Raw genomic sequence first — 17315 nt, 5'->3', positions numbered from 1 at the left:
ATTTTGTTTGGCTTTTTGAGCCTGAGATCTATGCTACAGTAATAGTAAAACCAGAATTTTATTTTGCCAGGTTGGTTTACAGATGGTCTTTTTTCTTTGTGCCTTTTGGGCCAGGGATTTAGCTCAGTGGTTTTGCTGCCTGTTGTGCAAGCGCAAGGACCTGAGTTCAATCCCCAGTACCAAAAAAATAAAAAGAATTCTTTGTGCCTTTTAAATATACGTGTGAAACTTACAGTTAAATGGAAGCACATTTGTAGTGACATTAGTGTAGGCTTTGCTATTAGTCCCATCAACAGCACAGCAGAGGGGGTGCAAAGTATTCCCTAACAGCATGAGGGGCCTGGCTGGAGAGGAGGGGGCTTGGCGGTGACACCTGAGTCAGTCAGAGAATTTCTACTTGATTTCTTTGAAAATAGGGTATTGCTATAAAAACTCTTGAATTGCTAGGAATATAAGCCTTGCTTTAGTATGATTTCTGCATTACTCAACTGCCTCAGAGTTTGATTGTGGTTTAAGGATAAGGTATAAGATTTATATTCTTATAAATCTATTAATTAAATCCATAAAATAAGGTTTGTAACCCACTATCACTTCCTTTACTTGAACCACAAACATCAAAGCCGTGGGCTCAATAGGCCAGCTTGGTTGCCTCAGTTGGTGATTATGCACTAACCCATGAGGACTAACTAGGGAAGGTTCACTTTGGTTATGTTATACATGTTTATGAACCAGATTTTACCAAAACAAAGAAGATTAAAAAAAACTAACATGATATAACACTTTCAAATCCATACTAACTTATAGATTCTATACATACAGAAATATATATAGTCAAGGTTATTTTTCTCCAGTTTATACAGCTTGTGCATAAGCAAAATCAGAGCTTTAAAAAAGCAAAAATAATGAAATAAACATATATAGTACATTAGGGTAGGGGTGAGGAGGTAGAAGACTAATACATTTTAGACTAATTCCCAGTTAGGTTGGTAGATCAGCCCTCACAAAACAAGTTTAGATCATCTTAGAACGCGTAATACTATTATTATCAAATAAAAGACATTTTCTGAATACAGGTCAAAGAACCAAGAAAAACATACTTTGATAGCATCTTTGGCATCTACAACAGCAAGGTCTCGAAGAGCCCAAGCAATCTGTCTTTTGTAGAAATCTCCTTTATCAGATTTCTTGACTTTGACCACCTTCACCTGCACAGGGCGTTCAGTTGTCACTGTTGAGCAAAACATAGACCTTCATTAGAAATATGATGGCCTCACTTACTTTTCATTCACTCATTACCCCAGAGCTTTCAGGTGCTTAGAATATTACATGAAAGCATGTGTGGGCCAGGGATTTAGGTTCAGGCACCTGCCTCACAAGCACAAGGTCCCGAGTTCGATCCCTGGTACCAAAAAAAACAAAAACAAAAACAGAAAGCACGTGTAATTATTTTTTAACAAGGGGACTAAAGAATGCACAGAATTCTACAGCAAATATTAAATCAGACTACAGGTCAGAGGTAGCAAGATCTTGAGGTCTTAAGAAGCAAAGCCTCAGAACAGTTTCAAAGGAAGAGTAGGAAGTAAACCTTAAAGAATGGCTGACATGTAAAGCATAGAAACTTGAAAGAATATAGTATAATGCAGTTTCAAAGAACAACAGTAAGCAGTTCAATCTAGATAGTACAAGCAATAAGATGGTTGGAAATGAATTTACTACAGAAGATGGGCGTTCAGATCACAAACAGTCCTTATATGAAGTTGCACGGGTTGCTGTTGCTTTTTTTTCTTTTTTTGGTACAGAGGATTGAACCCGGGTCCTTGTGCTTGCGCAGCAGGCAGCGAAACCACTGAGCTAAATCCCTGGTCCACAGGTTGCTGTTTTAACTAGGAAAACAACATATTCTAATTTCTGGTTTAAAAAAATTACTTTGGCAACAAAAAGAAGGATCTTTAGAATGAATGCCAGTAATTTGAAAAATAAGTGGTTTATCCTAAAAATTTTCTTAAATACATAATATATCCAAACTGAATCAAAAATGAAAATATGCAAAGTTTATAACTACTAAAGTAAAAACCTTCTCACATCCTCGACTCCTGAAAAAATGAGTCCAGCAGTTTTATTAGTATCTTTTGCCAAGCTTTCAAGGAATGAGTAATTCAAAAGACACACAGCTATTTTCGTATACAAAGAACAAGAGAGGGAGGACTCGTCAATTTATTTATTTTATAATTTTGATTATAAAGCCAACTATAATATGAAGTCAGTTACCATATGATTATGAACACTAAGGCAAAATCTTTTTTTTTTTTTTTTGGTACCAGGGATCAAGCTCGGGTCCCTGCGCTTGCGAGGCAGGCAGCTGAACCACTGAGCTAAATCCCTGGCCCTAAGGCAAAATCTTAAAAACAAAATACTGTACTGGCAAACAAAGGGTATTTACAAAATACAATCCTTCATTTCATCAAATTTAAGATGTTATTTTTTTCACATAGAAAAAAAATCTCTGAAATTAGGGTCTTAACAATTAATGCAGTATCATCTTCTTTTAGTAGGATACAAAATAATAACCTATGTCATAATGAATGGCATATGGTACATCATGATGGAATTAGGCTATTTCAAAAGGCTAATTTTTTATATGAAAAAATCAAGGGTAATTATTCACTATCCTATCAAATTAGAAGAGAAAATTATACAATAATTATTAAATATATAATAATTACTAATGAAAATTATTTCATTACATTTAATATCAATTCATGATTTCTAAAAGGGGTTAAATGGGAATGTAGTTCATTTCAAGTGCCTGTTCAACAAGCAAGAGGCCCTTGGTTTGAATCCCTGCATTACAAAAAACAAAAACAAACAGCCAGGAATAGAATAGAAACAAACTACATTTCATTAACACTGCAAAGGAGAGCTACAAAAACCCTACAGCAAACATCACACTTACAGATGAAATCATTCCCTTTGAGATCAAGACTAGCTTGATGGTTCTAATTAGCACACTAAAGTACCAAAAATAAGTGAAAAGTGGAAGATATAAAGACTACAAAGAAGAAAATATCACTACTTTCAGAGTTTACAAATAAATTATTAGAATAAAGAAATTTAGCAAGATTCACATTCACATAAAAAACCAACTGCACATCAAATCTAACACACTATTTTTAAAATGTATTAGTACTAGTAAGGACTATTATTTGTAACAGTAGAAAAGAACTAAGAAAAAATAAAATAGGAATAAATCCAACACCACAGGTCCAAAGCCTTTTAAGAAAACTAGGAAACTTATACAAAGTCAGTACAAAACACCTAGATAAACAAAGAACTACACTATGTGGATATCAACACCCAATAGTATAAAAAAAACTTATTTCCAAAGTGAACTATAAGTTCAAAATACTTCCAATCAAAAGCCCAACAAACTCTGGAACTTGAGAAGTTGACTCTAAAATTTAGATAAAGAATAAAGAATAAATCAAAGTAAAACCAAAACAAAAAGAAAAAAAGAAAAAAGAAAAAAAACTGGAAAAAGAAAAATTTGAACCCAGAAACAGTTTATACACATAAAGTACAAATGCAGCCGTGGTAAATTGAAAACTAAAATACAAAAGGCAAAATTGCAAACTCTTACAACACAATAGGAGGGTATTTTGTTGACTGCATAAAAGATATCTGGGAAGGAGATCTTAGATAAGATTCAAGAAGGGGAAGACACAGAAGATCAGATTCACTTATTTTATTAAATTAAAATTATAAACTTCATTAAAAGCCATCATAAAATGTAGAAAGACAAGGCATAAACTGGAATACATACAACCAACGAAAGATTAATATCAGATTATATAAAGAGTTTGTACAAATCAGTGAAAAAAATGAGCAAAAGCTCAAGTGGGTAAATTTCATAAACAAGGAAACTAAAAGGCTAATAAAGTCATAAAAAGATTCTTAATCTCATTAATTAGGGAAATGCAATTGAAAAACACAGTGAGATACTATTTCATTCCCGCCTGACTGGCAACAATTAATATTAATCCTAACTGTTGATTAGGATGTAGAGAGTCCAGAATACATATAAATACTTATGGGAATGAAAACTAGAATTACTTTTGCAAATAATTTGGTATTAAAGCAGAATTAGTCATTTACATACCAACGATTCAGCTATTCTACATCTAAGTACCCTAGAAAAGTTCCTTCTTATGTGCACTAGGAGATAAGACTAAACATGTTTACAGTAGTGCTGTCTAAACAGCAAAACCTAGAAACAAACCTAATGCTCAGCACTGGTAGAATGGGTGTGTGAGCTGTGGGACGGTCATACAGTAGAGTATTGCAGTGAATATGAAAGATTACGGCTGTATGAAAAAACTTATGAACAAAACAATGACTGGAAAAAAATCACAAAGAATATATGCATTATAATTCAATTTGTATAAAGTGCAAAACTAAACAATATATTGTTTGAAATTATACGTATATATAGTAATGTGATAAAGAAAAGCAAGGAAAGAGTAAACCAAAATTCAGAATACTGGTTACCTCTTTTTTTTTTCCCTTAAATTCTTTTATTGGTACATTTTAGGTATATAATACATTTACATTTCTCATTGGGTGCTTGTACCTGTACATGATGTATCTTGGTTCTTATTTTTTCCCCATTACCTGTGTGCCCTTCACCCCTCCACCCTTCTCTATTTACATAGACCTCGGTTCCATTTTTTTTCTTTTCTCATAATTTTTCCTTTCCCTTCTTTCCTTTCTGCTTCCCCTCCCACTTCCCCTACACCTTTGGACCTTTTCTTCCTATTTCAAATTATCAATTATTAATTTTAATCATTTTAACCCTTATTTACACTTTCAGTTTCTCACACTAGAGAAACTATTTGGTATTTACACATGTGTCCTATTTATTTCACTTAAGAGGATGGCCTCAATATGCATTCATTTAGCTATAAATGTCTCTAGTTTCTCGTTCTTTATGGCTGAGTAGTACTCCATTTTATTAAAAAAAAACCCACATCTTCTTTATCCAGTTTCCAGTTGATGGGCACTTGGGCTGTTTCCAAGCTTTAGCTATTACAAACTGTCCCGCTATAAACATGGGTACACATATATCACTGTGGTATGATTCTTTTTAATTCTTTGGGGAAGATACCCATCAGGGGAATAGCAGGGTCAAATGGGACCTCTAGCCCTAGTTCTTTGAGGTATCTCCATACTGATTTCCACAGTGGTTGCACCAGCCTGCACTCCCACCAGCAGTGCAGCAGTGTTCCTTTCTCCCCACACCCCCGCCAGCATTTGTTATTGGTTGATTTCTTGAGAGCAGCCACTCTTTCTGGGGTGAGGTGGAATCTCAGTGTTGTTCTCATCTGTATCTCTCGAATAACCAGTGATGTTGAACATTGTTTCATATATTTATTTGCTGCTTTCACTTCTTTGTCTGAGAAATGTCTATTCATTTCAGATGCCCATTTTTGAATTGGGTCTTTAAATTTGGGGGGTCTGTTTTTTTTACGTTCTTTACATAGTCTAGATAGTAGTCCTTTGTCTGAGGTACAGCTGCAAAAATTTTTTTCCCACATTGTAGGTTGTCTCTTAGCTCTATTGGTGGTTTCTCTTGCAGGGCAGAAGCTTTTTAATAAGATGAGATCCCAGTTGTTGATTCTTTGTGCTAGTTCCCGTGCTACTAAGGTTTTGTTCTTAAAGTCTTTTCCTATGCCAATGTTTTCAAGAGTTCTACCTAACTTATCTTCCAGCAAATTTAGTGTTTCTGTCATAATATTTAGATCTTTAATCCACTTCGATCTCAGTTTAGTGCATGGTGATAGGTATGGGTTTAGTTTTAATCTTTGGCAGGGTGAAATCCAGTTTTCCCAACACCATTAATTGAATAGGCTCTTTCCTCCAATGAGGGTGGTTGGCTCCTTTGTCAAAGATGAGGTGGCTAAGTATGTCTGGAGTTGTTTCTGCATCTTCTAATCTATGAGTTCTGGAAACATTAGCCACAGGCGTTTATGGAGGTTCCCATGATTGGCGGTTTGCAAGCCAGGGATCCATGATGCTGGTAACTGGGCCAGTCCAGATCCAAAGGCTTCAGAACCAGGAAAGCCAACGGTGTAAATCTAGTCAGAGAGCGAAGGCCTACGATCCAGGGAGGCCACTGGTGTGCAGCCCAACCCAGTTACCTCTTACTGGAGGACGGAAGGAAATGCATAAAGGAAGGGCACAAAGGGGACCTCAAATGTTGAGGAGCAAGTACACTGCTCTTGTATGACTGGTCTTTACACCTTGTGTATATGTTATGGAACTTCTTTTTATAGCCACTCAATAGCAAAAGCAACTAAAAAATAAATTTGTCCAAGAATTTTTCCAATTATAAAAACAATGAGAGTAATTTTTTAAAGGAGATGTCTTTTATAGAATAAAAGAATATCAAATAAATACTCTTTCTTATTAAATACCCACCTGTGGCACACAAAAAACAGTTCTTTTTCTTTTTTCCCGCTTTGCAGACATTCACAATGCTCAGCAGGCGTTCATCATTCGGTGTAAAAATATCTCTTTGTAATGCATGCTTGATTGCTGTCATCTTTTCTTAGCTGAAAAAATGCAAAATATAGATACTGGACTCATCCTCTCAATCATTTCACCTTATACTCTTCCATTTATAATTTAAAAAGATCTACTTCTTGGTTAATAAGCATGGGAAAAATGATTTAATACATTATACACCTGCATCATAAAAAATATAAAGCTGTAAGTTCAGAAATAAAATCTCAGTACCAGTGTGGGTCAAACCTAAAAGGTTTGGAAGGGCACACCAAAAGATGATCACATACACACTTAAAACTCAACAATAAAAAGACAAACAATCCAATTAAAATGGAATAAATGATCTGAATAGATATTTCTTCAAAGAAGATGTACAAATAGCCAATAAGTACATGAAAAGATAGTCAAGATGAATGACTAGGGAAATGTAAATAAAACCACTGTAAGATAACTACTACTTTATACCCTCTAGGATGCCTAAAAGCAAACAGACAGACTATAACAAGTGCTGCTGAGGATGTGGAAAAAATGAAATGCCAAGTCCAAAAATTGTTTCTCTCACAAAAAATGCTATCTTCCCACTTGCATTCCTCTTTTACATCATCTCAGCCTGTATGACATCCCCTTTCTTCTTGTTGTCTTCACCCATCTAGCTCTCCAATCTTAATCTCTTTTCTTAGCCTAGAGGTGATGTTCATTTTCCTACATTAGTAGGAAATGACCTTCAGTTAGTTTACCTTTTTTATAGACCAGTTTATCCTGTTTTATCAATCTCCATAGTCTCCTTCACTTTCCCAGAGCTACAAACCACCTCAAAAAGTATTTTTTTTTTTTGGGTCTATGTCTTGTACTTTGACATGTTGAAGACAAGGATACACAATTAACTATTGTTTCTTTCCTACTATTTTGGTATGACATTTTTTTTTATAAAATTAAAAAATTTAAACCTTTACTTCATACTGTGTCCATTACAAACATCTAAGTCCAGCCTAAACTCGAATTTTGACCCTGTTCAGCAATTAAAAACACTTCCTTTCCTCATACCCCACCACTGCTGGTGCAGATTCTTGTTAACTCTGTTTCAGTCCTCAACTCGTTCTCAACTCTATAGTGTCAGCCTTCTCCCTATCATTCTTTAACAGCTATTCCTGCAGCTAATATAGAAATCAGGAATTATAATTCTTCTCAATTGCTTTCTTTTCCATCTCTCTGCATCTTCACCCATTCTCACCTCCATCTATTACGGAACCTCCCGTGTAACTAAACCCTTAACATGAACTAGGGCCTAGACACTATGTGAAAAGTTCTATTCCATCCTATGTCTTAGTTACACTGGACTCTGGCCAGTTTACTTTTCTACCTCTAGGGTTTTGTTCATGTAATTTCCTTTTCCTAGAATTCTTTTCTCCCTGGAAATTCCAACTCATCCCTCAAGATCCTGCTAAAACGTCCCATCTTCTCTGCAGTAGTCCCCTCCCCTAAAATAATTCCTTTTTTACATCTCTAACTTTTCCCCTCTACTCTCATAACAGCACTTGTGAGTTGTGTTTTCTAGCTAATTGCATTTCTCCCCAATTAAAAGCAGTTATTTCTAGACAAGAACCACATCTTATTCAGCTTTATATTCCTAGAACTTGGCAAAATAGTAGACACATTTAACAAATATTCATACTAACATGATTACACTAAATAATGTAACAGCTATAGCTCTGTAATATTCCCTTTCCAGCTTCCACATCTGTAAACAAATGTCCATGCTGAAAATCTGTCATACTTCATTCCTTCCTCCCTTGTCAACATGAAATTTGCTAACACATTCTGTGATTATCCCTCATCTGAACATAATTTCTTTTTCCACTGCCAACACACTAACCAAGATTCATAGCAACTTTATGCAACAGCACCTGGTTATCTCTTTGTAAGTTTCTACAACTCTAAAAAAATCTTGAAACATAATTTTCATCACACCACACCCTTGTTCAACATTTTCCTAATGTTCTCAACGCAAATCTTCCACTCACATCACTTTGTTCATTTGGGGCTTTCAACCTTTGCTTAGGCACTTTTCCATGCAGGAAATATGTCATCCCTACCCAAACCATAATTACATTTCACGGTTTATATGAAGTTTATTCAATAAAGATCTTAATCCAAAGTGATCTCACCTCTAAATTTCCACAGCACTTAATACATTTAGTAAACAATTTAGCATTTGCTGTCTAAACAATTCATGAGCTCCGGAGCCTGCTTAAAAGAGAAAGAATGAAAAGGGCTAGAGAAGTTCTTCAGGTTACCTGAGGTGAGCAGTAAAAACTGGTCAAATGAAGAGCGGCCGACGTTTACCAATGTTTCTCTTTGGTTAAAAGAAACGACTATATGTCTACATTCCTAGCACTCTGAGAGGGTGAAGCAGGACTGCCGAGTTCAAGCCCAGTCTGGGCTAAAAACAGAACAAAACAAATTTAAAAAGAGATTGGTAATGTAGCTCAGAGCAAAGGTCCTGGGTTCAATCACGGTAGTGGTGGTGGTGGTGGTGATGGTAGGGGCAAAGATTGAGTGCAAGGTAAGGGGTAAGAGGATTGGATACACCTCATAGAAGTTAGGCAGAAAGCAAAACAGTACATGATTATTCATCATTCAGCAAATATTGAAGTCTACTAAGTACGTACCTGGCACTGTTCTAGATGAACAGTAATCATGTTCATGAAGATGCAAAGACCCACGCTTCCGCAGCATTATACCCTATGGGTCTAATACTTATTACGTAAGGATTCACAGTACAGTACTTTTCTGTATGTCGGTAAATAATCACTAGAGGTCTCCCAACGTTATTTTCCAGGTTTAAGAACCCATGCCAGACCACGCTCTGGAGGCTGCTAACCAACTGTCCCTCAACACTGGTCTTGTTTCCTTAAACTCAATTAGGCCTTCACAACGCGTGACAAACAGCTGGTCACTGAGTGCTGTTGAGACATCTTAAGAAATGGAGCAGAAGAGCAAACTACACGGAGACTGGGAAACGCACTTACGAGAAAAACAGGTTGGTGTGGACAAAGGGGAAAGCACTGTCACGCCCTCCTCGCTGAGTCCGAGCCAGAGTGTACGGTTTGGGCTTCTAGGAACAAATGAAATTCGGATCCAATGGGCGGAACGGGAGAGGGAGGTAAAAGGGTAGCCTCCCTAGCTCCACACTCTCTGACAACCCAGGACGGCAAGGCATAGAGGACGCTGCCACGGACTTTGCACCTTGCGCAGACTGGGAGGGAAAGGAAGGTGGGCTTGACCTGGGAAGCAGCGGTGCCCTACACCTCGCGTGGAACAAGCAGCAGAACCCAGGGCCAGCTTCAGACTCTGGCACTCGCCAATCCGCCGCCACCACCGAGAGCACTCAGCAGCAGGGGCCGAAAGCTTACCCCAAGGCCGGACCTAGCCCGGCTGTGCCGAGGAGGATCCTCCAAGACGGAGACGCGATGGGGCGCGGTGGCCACAGCCACTAGGATGTGCCCCTCAATTAAAAGGTGAACGGGAAGCGACAATTTCCCCACCACTTCCCATATCCGGACACGTGACCAACACCACCCCGGAAGCTGACCCCTAGAGAAGGAAGGAAAGGAGGCGGGAAAAGGGAGCGGCCAATAGTCGCAGAGGGGGCGTGGCGCCACAGAGGGCGTAAGGAGCGGGGGGAGGGTCAAGGAGAGGCAGGGGCGGGGCCTCTGTAGGGCGGAGACAGACTTGGAGCCTGGGGGCAATTTGGTGATTTGTGTTTTCTTGGTAGGATTTATTCTGATATTTGCAGCAATTCATTTAAGAAGAAAGAGGATTAAATATTCTCTCTTTTCTGCATATGTCAAGCTCAGTTAATTCTAGATCCTCGTGACTTAAAACTTGGAGAGTTTAAATCAGTTCAATCAGAATCTTTGGGAGTGGGACCTAGACATCAATACTTTTATTATTTTCTTAGATTATTCTACTATACAGCTAAGATCTAGAACCATGGCTGATGCAGCCGTCCTGCTTGGCCATCATGAAGGTTTTTTCTTTTTTTAATAGGAAATTTAGATTTTTCTGAGTCCAGATCTACTGAATCAGAACCTACATTTTAACAAGAATGATCTTGTTAATCAGGCTTAAGTCTGAGAGGTATAGATGATGCCAATGTTGCTGGTTTCGAGGTAGGTGACATTGATTCCACTTTCTGGCACCTCCTTTATGCCAGGCGCTTGGATTCCAGGTACAGAGGTGATTCAGGCATGACTGCTACCCCAAAGGAGTTCACAATGTGATAGGACCGGGCAAGAGGAATGCAAATGAGGGAGTAACCTTTCCAGCACGGATTTACTGAGAGACAAATAGGCTGTGCAAGTACCTTTCACTTTTGTCTGAAGATAGAATGCAGAGAAGAAAATTAGCAGAAACAGTAGAGAACTCTTGGTTACTGAGATTATTAGTATGCTCTAGCCAAGGTAATTGGAATACTTTTCACTTTCATTGAATGTCTTCCCTTTTAAGAGTAGGATCTAGTCCAACTTTACAAAGACTCCTTAGGTTCTTTCTTCTTAGTCCCAGAATGCTTACTCTGGGCACTTACTATGACAAGTGCATGTATTTTTTGGCCCTATTATCCATCTTTTGTTTACTTGTATTCTATAGTTCTCTGCAAAGTTGGGAAATGGATTGCATTTCAGAAGCTAGGCTTCTTCCCTGAACTCCAGATTTGTGTATTAACTTTCTCCCTCTGACATTTCCATTTGATGACTCATACTTATGTATCCAAAAATATAATTCCCCGGTTCTTTCATCCCAACCTGGATTGTTTTTGAAGTAAGGCTTATGTGCAGCATAAGTTTGACCCCGGGGAGCAAAAAGGAAAAATGAAACATGGAAGAGGGAAAACCAGTCTAAGGACCCTTCAAGGTGATGCCAGCCACGATCTCTACAAGGAATTAATACAAGAGAATTAGTGTAATAAGCTTCAGTTTCCACTAATGCACTGATGTTAAGACCATACCTGTATTAATCAGCTCCCTCCTCCACTACCCATTCCCTCAATCTTGGCTAGCATATCAGCTGATCTAGGTTGTCTCTATGTTCTTTGTCTAGTTGGGCCATGGCTGCTATTCAACTTATCCCTGGGTACAGAACCACTAAGATAAGCCCTGATGAACTGCTTTGATTCCAGATATCTTCCTTCCTGGTGATGTTGTGTAGCAACAATCCCAGATCCTTTTGCTAATCACAGTTGATTATCCCATCAATATAATAACTCCTTTCTTTGAAGGTTATTGCACTGCCATGAGCAGCCCAAAGCAACCAAGTGACAGTAAGAGTTTTAAGCTCAATGAGTGCCATCCTATGTATCCTGGTGGAAGCATCCTCCACTCAACCTCTGGGGAGCCAATTATTGCACATTTGAGAGGCAGGAAACACAAATTCTACAAGTGGGTCATTGGGAGTGATAAGATGGGCCAATCGTGCTCCCATTCGTGGGTTTCTGGAGGCAAGTCTTGAGCTGTTGAGTGCACTTTTTATTGGTTGGTTCAGTGTATTTATCATATCCAATATGACAACACCCCAATCCCAAGAAGGCACCTAAATGATGAGGAATATGGCACTATCTGTGATTGTCAGTATATTCCGTGGTCATGTGTATATTGTCACCTTGCAGGTAGGTTGGGAGAATGGCTATCATTCCAGTGATTGTGGATATTGGCAGAATCACAGTAGGCAACAAAGGCAAATTTGGGAGACTATAAATTTGTTTACTTCAGGCCATTTCTCTGTATATAAAGTGAATAATAATGTGTGCTGCTCCAAGCTTTGCCAGCTGAAAAGATCTCTCTACAGGGAATTATTCCTTAGAGCCATCCATGAATGGGGCTAAAGTGCAGCAGAGTCCAGGGTTACCTACCACCAAAATAATGTGCCAACCCATCTGTGAGCCAGACTCAAATGTTTTATTTTATGTTAGGTAGTCATAAAAAACTACAAGAGGCCACAACAGTGAGTTTAGGAAGAGATGTCAGTGTCATAAAAATAAATTCTGTGAGAGTCTGTACTACCTATTCATGTAATTTATTTCTGTCTTCTGGAACTACCCAGGCTTGATCCTACACTGTTATGGATTGGGTCTAAAATGGCCCTCAAAAGTCTCATGTGTTCAGAGGTGAGGCTTTTGGAAGGTGAATAGATAGTGAGAGTGATGTAATCCCAGTGCATTAACCCATTGATGTGTTCATAGCTGAATGTGCTGTTAGCAGATGGTACACAGTTTGAGGAAGTGGGCCACTTCCTGCTCTCTCTGTTTCCTGGCTGTCCCAAGGTGAACAGCTTTCCTCTGACAGCCCTCATACCATGCCATTTCTGCCTTGGAGCCAGCCTACCATGGACTGAACCCTCTGAATCCATTAGTCAAATAAACTTCTCCTTTAATTCGTGTATATCAAGTATTTGGTCCCACTGGTGGGAGAGGTGACCAATACATATATAATTTCCATATTTCACTAGATTTCTATGTTGTTTCTCTAATGTTTAGAGTAAAATGTTCAACATTTTTATGTGTTTACTGCCCACTTGTACTTGAGAAGTGTTTCTTCATTTCCGTCATTTATTTGTTGAATGGGTTTTTTATTTTGGGGATCTAACTTTTTGAGTTCTTTGCATATTCTAGATATTACTCCTCTGTCCAAGGAATAGCTGGTCAAGTTTTTCCCATTCTATAGGTTGTGTTTTCACTGTTGGTTGTTTCTTTTGCTGTTTAGAAGTTTTTAATTTGATATGATGCCTTTTGTTGTTTCTTGATGTTATTTCTTGAACAATTGGGCTTCTGTTCAGAAAGTCCATGCCTATACTTATGTCTCCAAGAATTTTTTCCTATTTTATTTTTCAGAAGATTAAGTGTTTCTGTTTTAACATTTAGATGTTTGTTCCATTTTGATTTTAGTTTAGTACATGGTGATAGGGTCTGGATTCAATCTTTTGCATAGCCATTTTTTGTATAGCCATTTTCCCCATCACCATTTATTATAGAGGCTATCTTTCTCCCAGTGTATGATTTTGCCCAATTTGTCAAAGATCAGATATTTGAATGTGCCTGGAGTTCTTTACGCATTCTCTATTCTGTTCCACTGATCCCCATGTCTGTTTTGTGCAATTTTTAAAGATCACTACAGCTTTGTAGTATATCTTGAAGTTTGGGATTGTGATGCCTTCTGCTTTGCTTTTGTTACCCAAGATTGCTTTTGCTATTCCGGATCTCTTCAGGTTCCGTATGAATTTTAGGGTTGTTTTCTCTAGTTCTGTGAGGAATGCTATTTTTATAGAATTGTGTTAAATCTGTGTATCAGTTTTGGAAGTTGGCTATTTTGACCATATTGGTTCTGCATATCCAGGAACCAGGAATCTTTTTATTTGCTGTTATTCTCTTTGATCTTTTTCGATGTACTGTTGTTTTTGTTGTTGAGCTCTTTCACTTCCTTGTTTAGGTTAATTCCTAAATATTTGATTTTTCCTTATGTTATTGGGAGCAGTATTATTCCTGATTTCTTTCTCAGTGTGAGTTCACTGGTGGTATAGAGGAACACTAGTATTTGTGGGTGTGTTGATTTTGTGTCCTGCTATGCTACTGAATTTGCCTATTAATTGTAGGAATCCTTTTGTGGAATTTTTTGTGTCTTTTATGTAGAGGATCATGCTGTCTGCAAATAATGTTAATTCAACTTCTTTTCCTGTTATTTCTTCCTCTTGCCTAATTGTTCTGGCTAATGTTTTGAGTGCTATATTGAACAGGAATAGTGATAGTGTGCATTTTTGTATCATTCCTGATTTTACAGGGAAAGTTCTTCAGGTTTTCCCCAGTTAATATAATGTTGGCAGTTTGTTTGGCATATGTGGCTTTTGTCAGATAGAGATAAGGTTCTTCTTTATCTATTCAAGTTTTTAAAAAATCATAAATAGATGTTGGATTTTGTCAAAGGATTTTTCTGCATCTATTGAGATGGTAATGTGATTTTGCCCTTACTTCTGTTTATGTGATGTGTTATATTTATTGATTTGTATGTATTGGACAATTCTTGCATACCTGGGTTGAAGCCCACTTGGTTATAATATATGTATGGTCTTTTTGATGATTTGTTGCATTTTGTTTGCCAGTATCTTGCTGAGAATTTTTACATCTATGTTTATTAAAGAGATTGGCCTGTAGTTCCCCTGTTTGGATACATGCTTATCTAGTTTTGGAATCAGGGTAATGCTAGCTTGCAGGAAAAGACCTTGGGAGTACTCTTTCCCTTCCAATTTCTTTAAAGAGCATGATCTATGGCATTAGATCTTCACTCCAGTTCTTGTAGAATTTTGCACTGAATCCCTCAGGATCTGGGCATTTCTTAGTTGTTATTTTATTAGTAGTAATACTGCTTCGATTTCATTGCCTGTCATTGGATTATTCAGCCTTTTAAAGTCTTCTTGGTTCAGTTTTGGTAATTCATATGTACCTAGGAGATGTTCCATTTCTTCTGAATTGACCAATCCTTTTAAAGAAGGGATTGTAGTTCTTCACATAGGCTGTGCTGAGATCAGACCTTAGTTATGGACTCAGGGCAATGGGGGCAAAGTGGTGATGATAGGGATGATGATAGGGACAGTGAAGAAAATAAAGTCATATTGTGAGACATTTTCCTTAGATATATTCTTGCATAGTTTCCAGACAAGGGATATCTACTTTTCATAATTAAGAAGAAAAAGACGGTTGTCATGGGCAATGATACAAAACCTAGGCAGTTAAGATTCTAAAGCCAACATAAATATCCCTATTCTAGATTTCAGAGTTCCATTATTTTGCTGTTATCCCATAGCTTTGATGTTTCAAGGCTATGTATTTGGATTCCTGTATAACTCTGCCAAATCATGATTAGTTACTGGGGCTGATTTTTCAGCACAAGTAGGTCAGTGACTACACTACTTTAGAGGCCCTCTAGCTTTCATAGTATGGCCTGTTTTGATAGTTGGATCAATTGAACCTATCATTTCCTTTTATTGAGATCTCCAAGCCAGTTAACAGAAGTCAGCCTGCTTATAATTATCATCGCTACCATACTGCTTCTGGACCACATGCACCATATAATCCCATTGCTTCATTTTCTGTCTGTATCTCATTCCAATCTACTACAGTTGAGAATCTTAGTAATTGTGACATGGATTATTGTGCCAGGGATTCTCACCACTTGTAATGTATCATTTATCACGTACTACCAGCGAAATTCTTGTGATCAGTGTTGTAGGGTCATGCTCCAAAATCCTATGCTAAGGTTATGTTTACTAGAGTCACTTTTGGTGCCTTTGTTCCTGTGAAGGCAGAGCCCAACACAAAGGCTTACATGCTGGTAGTTTACTTGAACATGTCAGCCCAGGGAATAGTGGGGGTTCAGAGGAAATAAAATAGAGAATGAGAAGAAGTCAATTCAGGAATGCATTATTGAGTTGACCTCTGCCGTAAGTAAGTAGTTGATTGATCTTGTGATGTTTTCTGAGAAGCTTTATGAAATAAATCTCAGAAATCTTCACTGGAGTGAAGAAAGAGGAAAACATGAATCCATTGGCTCCTGTCTGCCATTGGTCAAGATTTCTTCACATACTTGTAATTGCACATGTGCTTTTGGGGCTAGTTTCTGAAGGTATTCCATCCTGCAGCATGAGATGCAATGCCCACGCTAGAGAGGAAGAGAGGCAAGTTGTTGTTATATTGTCCTTGACAGTGAAGCTAGTTGATGCCTGCAATTGTTCACTGCAGCAACATCTAGAATCAGAGATAACCCTGGGAAGATTTTAAATGGTACAGGCAGAACCAACATTGCTCATTACCCAATTTCTCTTGGCTTGAGTGATATTTCCATCTTTCCAGCTGCTTAGGCCAGTCCTTGACATGTCTTTTTCTCTCATACCTTTTCATGCAGTCAGGAAATCTTGTTGGTTGTGCTTTCAAAGTCTATCCAGAATCTAACCACCACTATCTTTCCTGCTAATATTATATCTGTCCTGAATTATTGTACAAGCCTCCTGTACTCTTTGCTTTCCTATCATTATAGTCTATTCATAATTCAGCTGCCAGAGTGGTCCTTTATAAAGCATGAGTGAAACCTTGTTACCTTTTTCCCAGAATCCTCCAATAGCTTCAGAGTTAAAGCCAAAAGTCCTTATAATGATCCACAAAACCCTACACAATCTTCCCCCTTTCCCACTAACAAGGACTCCGTCTTCTGTTATCTTCCTTTGGGTGCTCTATTCCAGTGCCTTTGACCTTGTTGGCTTGAAAAGCCTAATGAACTAGCATAGAACCTTTGGATTGCTAGTCACTCTGTCTGAAATTATTGTCTATTAAAGATCTACATGACTCACTGCTACATTTCTTTCAAGTATCTGCCCAAATGTTGTCTCAACAAGGCCTTTCACGATAATCCTACCTCTCCTCCCAGCATTCTTTATTTTCTTGTTTTGCTTTTATTCTTCCTGGTTCTTAACTATATCCTGACATACCATGTATGTTGTTAGTTCATGTATTAACTTGGTCTTTCCCTTTATCTTGAATGAAACTTTATGAGGGCAAGGACTTTTATATTTTGTTCACTGATATTTCCCAGGTTTTCAAGACTCAGAGGGATAACTTATCCTTATATAGTGCTTGTATACTATATACAATTCTAAATATTTTACATGTAATTCTTAATGACAATCCTATCTTGTGGGAAGCTTCATGATCCTCA

The 17315-nt window shown here is 37.8% G+C and overlaps 1 protein-coding gene across 18 annotated transcripts in view; it reads right to left on the bottom strand.

The window, feature by feature from the left end:
- Positions 1 to 10153, bottom strand: part of Exoc1 (exocyst complex component 1) — a 55205-nt gene extending 45052 nt beyond the window's left edge. For 11 of the 18 annotated variants that reach the window (XM_013073983.3, XM_021262324.2, XM_013073985.3 and 8 more), the window contains exons 1-3: positions 9975 to 10153; positions 6475 to 6608; positions 1098 to 1228 (exon numbers count right to left, since the gene is read on the bottom strand). In XM_013073983.3, coding sequence (XP_012929437.1) covers positions 1098 to 1228; positions 6475 to 6598 — 255 coding nt within the window. In that variant the 5' untranslated portion in view covers positions 6599 to 6608; positions 9975 to 10153. Of the gene's footprint in view, positions 1 to 1097; positions 1229 to 6474; positions 6609 to 8855; positions 9002 to 9590; positions 9677 to 9974 lie in introns of all 18 variants that reach the window. The other 7 variants (XM_021262321.2, XM_087187697.1, XM_087187688.1 and 4 more) reach the window with 5 other exon arrangements.
- Positions 10154 to 17315: the final 7162 nt, after the last annotated feature.

Source organism: Heterocephalus glaber, unplaced genomic scaffold (genome assembly GCF_053883595.1).
Source record: "Heterocephalus glaber isolate CG9 unplaced genomic scaffold, H.glaber_assembly_v1.0 deba00001509, whole genome shotgun sequence".
Lineage (NCBI taxonomy): Eukaryota > Metazoa > Chordata > Mammalia > Rodentia > Bathyergidae > Heterocephalus > Heterocephalus glaber.
This window is presented reverse-complemented; position numbering and strand designations above follow the sequence as displayed.